Raw genomic sequence first — 6,738 nt, forward strand, 5'->3', positions numbered from 1 at the left:
TCACGAGGTTAAAGTGGAGATGGGCTGGACACTTGGCCAGACGAGAAGACGGAAGGTGGACTAAAGTCGTCACGGAGTGGTGGCCTAGAGAAGCAAAAAGGCAAGTGGGCAGACCACCCACCCGATGGTCAGACGATTTTAGGAAGATGGCGGGTGCTCAATGGATGCGACTAGCACAGGACCGGGAGAACTGGTGCGCCTGTGAGGAGGCCTATGTCCAGCAGTGGATTAATGTGGGCTGAATATGATGATGATGATGATCACAAATTACTTTTGCAAATATAACTTACACTTTTACACTTAAGTACAAATTATTATTATTAACTAACCTGTAAAGAGAAACAACATTAAAAGCTATTGCTTCCAATAATATTATTACAATCTGAAATGTCTCTTTTTTTTAAGTTCGTTAACTTTTATTGTACAAAGCCAGCGTCAATTTTTCTAATTGTAGAATGTACATAGTGCAAAGTGTTTCCACCATTGATAAACTTTGACGTATAAAGTTGAAGTTAATGTGGCAATTTAGATAATGAGCCAAAAGAGCTTCATTTACATATTTTAATTATTGTCGAACATAAACTTGGTCTTGTTCAAGTTCATAGAGACCGACACGCCGGGAAGACTCACTTAGGTTTTGCAGCATTTCGTTTAGTTGTTGGCAAATCGAAGGCTTGTGATGTACTGGCCGCTTACCTTGACTCGAATTCGAAAGATTAATAATAAATAATAATAATAATAATATCCTGGGGCATTTTTCACACACGGCCTTCTGATCCCAAATTAAGCTTGTACAAAGCTTGTGCTATGTGCTACATACTTATATAGATAAATACACCCAGACTCAGGACAAACAGACATGTTCATGCGAACAAATGTCTGTCCTGGGTGTTTAAATTTTTAATTTTCCTTCTTTTAGTAGGTAGGTGAAATACGAGTGGCAGCTTACACTCACCTGGCTCGGAAAGCGCTTAAAGCCTTGGTTCTGCGCTTCAGATTTGCAGCCCCACTTGATTATGAAAGTGAGTGAATAGCGAGTGTAGTTATGAATGCGCACATTCATGTCCATTATAAATACGTCCTGTGCAGTTGGCTAGTCTAGAATGGTCGCCGTGGTCGAAAGCGATCATAGAAACCTCCTTATCGACATAATTATTTAAAAAAATATTATGTGATTAAAAACCCTTACATAATCTGTGAAAAGAAAGGACGGGTAGGTACTAAATGTAGATTTCGTCAGGAAATTAATAAACAAAACATCCCTTTGTGTCATATAATTTTTTATCGACGAAATTGAAGCAATTAGAAAATTTTAAACAAGTGACTTAACTAAATAATATGAAACAAGAAATTATTACCGTTCGCCCCAACGTTGTCAAAATTTTATTAGTACTGGCAAGGGTTGAGCCTTATGAGCGAGTAGCGGTACTATATAAAGCAAAGGCCGTTTTCCCCCTGGTGCCATTTGTCTGGGTTGTAATGAATTAACTTTGAGTAAGTGTGGCGCGTGATAAAAACTTTAGGTTATAAAATGAGGTGTAAAAAATTTCAACGTGACCGATAAACTCTGATACTATGTGCCATTCGAATATAATTATTTATACCGTTACGTTTTTGATGTCTTTTTTTTTAAATTATATATAAATCCTATTTACGTTAAATAAACTTATAAGATTTTTTTAAAAGAATATCAGCAATATTATTCTGTAATAATTAACTTCATATCTCAGTCTTGTAATGATAAAGTCCAACGGTTAGTTACGGTACGCTATTTTGATGCGTTACTGCGTGGTATGCGTATTTATGGAATAAGTAACTGTTTGAATTTTTATCAAAAATGATAAATAAAACGATACTATAACATTATAGTTGAACAAACAAAATATTGAAAAAAAACATCAACAAAGATTTAATATTAGCGGCAGCTCAAATTTTGCAGAAAATAATATATGTACGTCTCTGCGAGACGCAGTGTGCCTCTAACTACGATATGAGAGTACTCGCCCAAGCAATATACATATTATTATGTTACTCCTTTATTAGCTCTGTGACTCAACGGATTATTAAAAACGGGCACGGAAAGCGTTAACAAATAACTTGATTCCTGCTTCTTCGATTTTAGGATTTAAAAAGGCAGTTTGTATGTTTAAATCTAAGCATCCGACATTTATAGTTTCCATAATCAATATTGTATTATTTCTGTTATATTTTTGTTCTAATAATAGTGTACTAAGAAATAAAATTATTCAAACTTCGGAAGAGCACCTAAAACACTCTTTAGACACACACACAATAGATTTATAAAAATAAATGATGTTTTACTCAATAAAATCTCTAAGACAAACGAACAATATAATTCCTTAAAGATATTTAAACGTAAATATACGTTAAGGATTTTTGGAAAATTTCAATTTTAAGGGGAAATGGAATAGGTAACTTTGATATTTAAATAGTTATTTGAGTAAGATATTAAACTCAAACAATAACATCAATTGTTTTTTTTATTTCAGATAACAACTTTCACTTATTTATTTATCCGATTTGTTGTTCTTGTTACTATCATAAAAGACTATAGATCGAAATCTCTCAGTAGCAGTTCAGAATTTGAAAGTTAGAACAGGTCACATTCGTACTTTAATTATGCGCCTGAAATATTTTCGGTCGTGACAGCTTTTGCTGTCCTGTAAAATTATGAGAGTGAGATAGAGAGAATTTGCTTGTGCTTGTGCAAACACTCGTGCACTTGTATCGACATCAGTGGGAATGACGTCATATGTTATATATGTTTTATCGTTTATAACAATATTATGAGTACTATACGTTTAATAGAAACTATAATAAAAATATTGTTAGTAGATTAAAAGATAACATTCAAATGAATTCTGGAAAAAAAATTAGGTTAAATGAAGAACGTAGGAATTAAATAATAAGTTTATTCAGTATTATCTTCAAAGTAAGTACAAATAATATATTGCACAATATAGTTAAGATAAAACATTATATAGATAATACAGAAACTTCTCGTATGCCTTCATTAGTGTGAGATTTCAATTGCAATTGCATTAGTGTGATGTTTAAACAATAATACAATCATTATAATTTCCGTTTTCAACAATTATAATGTTCAAAATTTTGTGGTTCGTAGTGACTTTGACTACTCTTGTCTTATGTAAATCTGCAAGGATTTTAGGGGTGTTCCCCGCACCAATGGTTAGTCACCAGCTAGTATTTTAGTCAGTAACGCAGGAACTTACAAAAAGAGGCCATTAAGTTACCGTAGTAACCGCATTATCTGTTGCAAAAGATGAAAAAATAGATAATTACACAGAAATTGATTTAACGCACCTCAGAACGGAAGCTCGAAATTAATTGTTAATTAGTGAATTGAACAAATCCCAAGAAATGATCCATCAATTACAGACTACTTTTAAGGTAGCTTCTCAACTTGTGCATAATGTGACGCACAGCAATGAAGTACAAAATTTAATTAAATACCATTAATTTGACCTGATATTGATTGAAGACTGTTCCAAAACGGCATTAATTTTATCACATTTAATAAAAGCACCAGTTATATACATAATTTCTTTTGGAGGTAGCTTCGATACATTTGAAACTGTGGGTGGCGTCGTTCATCCAATATTATATCCTCTAGCGACAAGAAAAAGTTACAAATATTTTTCAATGTGGGATAAAATTTCGGCACTGTTTAGTGAATATCAATTACAAAATGCTTATTATGAATTAGAGACATCACAGAATGAAATAAATAAAAAAGTATACGGTGAAAATACTCCGACGATAAATGAATTGAAGAAAAATGTTCAGATGATATTTTTAAACATACATTCAATTTGGGATTCAAATCGTCCAGTCCCTCCAAATGTTATATATCTAGGAGGTTTGCATCGTAAGCCGCAAAACGCTCTGTCAAAGTTATATTTTTAATAACGATAAAAAATTATAACAATCTTTTAAAATGTCTCATGAACCAATATTTAATTTAGCTCGACAACTCAATAATAACATTTACTTTTTGTTATGTTAATATTTATATATAATTTTTCTATGAATAAAGAAAAATTTGTGAGTAAAGCAGTTTGCTCCCTGATTTTTAAGTGCACAGGCTATAAAAAATACTAATAATTAATAAATTCTGAGATTTTCTGACAAATATTTAATTTATATTAATTAATAATATATATAGTAAAAAATAAAATAAAAAGAGCAATTCGCAGGACTTGAAGTCATCTTTAGATTAATTAATTAATGTAAAACGTGCTATATATGTAAGTTTTGGTACATCCGTCGAGTGTTCAATATTTACTGATAAGACGCTACAAATACCAATCAATGTTTTTTCAAAATTGCCATATGACATTTATTGGAAGTGGAATAACGAATTATCTGGGCTACCTCAAAATATTAAGATATCGAAGTGGTTTCCCCAATCAGATCTTCTCCGTAAGTTTTTTTTTTTATATAATATAGGTCGGTAGTCTGACAAATGTCACCTGATGGTAAGAAGTCAGTACCACCCATAAACAGTTGCAGTTAAATATATAGCAAACATCGTTTTCATCGCCAATAGACCAACAACATTGGTAGGTTAAGATGTTATGCTCTTTGTGTCTGTAGTTACTCCAGTGAGCTCACCTTTTAAACCGGTATATAACAATTCAAAGTATTACTGTTTCGAAAGGATCGTATCTACACAAGCAGACTTACTCAAAGTCCCACCATCAAATAGATTATTTTTTGTATCAGTAACAGCCTGTAAATGTCCCACTGCTGAGCTAAGGCCTCCTCTTCCTTTTTGAGGAAAAGGTTTTAGAGGTTATTCCACGACGCTGCTCCAATGCGGGTTGGTGGAATACACATGTGGCAGAATTTCGATGAAATTAGACACATGCAGGTTTCCTCACGATGTTTTCTTTCACCGAAAAGCACGAGATGAATTATAACAAAAATTAAGCACATGAAAATTTAGAGGTGCTTGCCCGGGTTTGAACCCACGTTCATCGGTTAATATTCACGCGTTCTTACCACTGGGCCATCTCGACTTCTTTTATTTTTTTGTATATATTACTATTTTTGTATTAAATAAGTGATATTAATATAATAAATAATATGGTCTTTTAATACAAATTTGATTTGTAAACAGGACATCCGAATATCAAATTATTTATAACACAAGAAGGCCTGCAATCTACTGATGAAGCCATAGCCGCTGCGGTACTTCTCGTAGGTCTGCCAATATTTTGGAACCAATGGTTTAATGTAAATAAATATACTCAGCTGAAAATTGGCTTAAAATTAGACATAGAAAAGATTACGGAAGATGAATTAAAAAGTGCAATTGAAACTGTAAACGGCGATAAAGAGTTAGTACAATATATATGTAATTATTATTTATAAATATGATTTCAATCGACAAATTATTTTATTTATAAGAGCCAGACGAATGCCTCCCATATCATATATTTTTTAATGATTATTGTTAAACATTGGCGCCGTAAGAAATATAAACCATTCCTTAAATCACCAATGCTCCAACAACCTTGAGAACTAAGATGCTATGTACCTTGTGCCTGTAGTTTCACTGGCTCATTCATGTTGAAATCATGTTGAAATCGAAACAGTAATACTAAATATTGCAATGTGACCGTAGAATGTGTATTGTGATATACCAACAATGCTGAAATGGATATATTGCCGCACACATATTCCACAAATAAATATAAAAAATTTCCAATTATACGATCGCTTATTTATATGACTAGATGATAAAAGTTATTTATAGTATATTAATAAATATTATTATCGATTTTTAATTAATTATTGTTTTAATTCATGTTTCAGATATTTGAATAATATAATGAAACTGTGGTCTATAATATTCGATTCCCCTCAATCGTCTCTTGACCGCGCTGTTTTTTGGACTGAATACGTTCTACGTCATGGAGCTGAACTTCTCCGCGTCCCTTCGGCAAATATGTCTTGGATTATGAAATTGAAATTGTTTTATACTTGGTAGTTATAATTATTTTTGTCATATTATTATTAATTGTTTCAAGATGTATTTTGAAATATGTTATTAAGAAATATAATTCAAGCAAAATAAAAATTCATTAAAGAGATAAAAATTAATAAATCATAAAATGTCGAGAATTTATCATTAAATATTTATACAGTTTTTATTATATTTTTGTTTTTAAAGTTAAATATAGTAGATAATAATTTAATGATCTTATGTAGGAAATATTTACTAGTGTATTTGTATATTATGTGTAGTTGATAATTTTAATAATAATTATTATTATGTTCTATTTTTTTATATAAATGAGACACACAAGATACATGCCAAATAAATACTTACTTAATACGTACAAAATTTATATCAACTAAATTGATAATTTGCTAGACGTTAATTAAAATATAACAAATATTTTTTTTAAATTAAAATTAACGTTATGCAAGGTATTATACTCTTATTTAAGATTATATTATGAGCTATAAAGCTGCCACTTCTTCTATTTATCAGAAAATTCTTTTCTGTTAATTAAATTACATAATATTATATTTGATAACAAAATATAGTTAATATATGGCTGAAAATCAACGAATATTAAATCCAAGTTTTTTTTTTACTTCTATTATAATATAATATGATTAATGGGTGGCGTGGCCGGTAGATTGCTTACACGCTGAAGGTTGTGGATTCGATTTCCACCCAGT

The 6,738-nt window shown here is 31.1% G+C and overlaps 1 protein-coding gene across 1 annotated transcript; it reads left to right on the plus strand.

Moving 5' to 3' along the window:
- Window positions 1–4,268: 4,268 nt before the first annotated feature.
- LOC126777463 (UDP-glucosyltransferase 2-like) lies at window positions 4,269–6,148 on the plus strand (the record flags this gene model as incomplete). Its single annotated transcript, XM_050500472.1, has 3 exons — window positions 4,269–4,464; window positions 5,165–5,384; window positions 5,863–6,148. Coding segments are annotated over 3 exons (591 nt in total), but the record flags the coding sequence as incomplete, so codon positions are not given.
- Between the last annotated feature and the right edge of the window lie 590 nt (window positions 6,149–6,738).

The sequence above is a fragment of the Nymphalis io genome, chromosome 23 (genome assembly GCF_905147045.1).
Source record: "Nymphalis io chromosome 23, ilAglIoxx1.1, whole genome shotgun sequence".
NCBI lineage: Eukaryota > Metazoa > Arthropoda > Insecta > Lepidoptera > Nymphalidae > Nymphalis > Nymphalis io.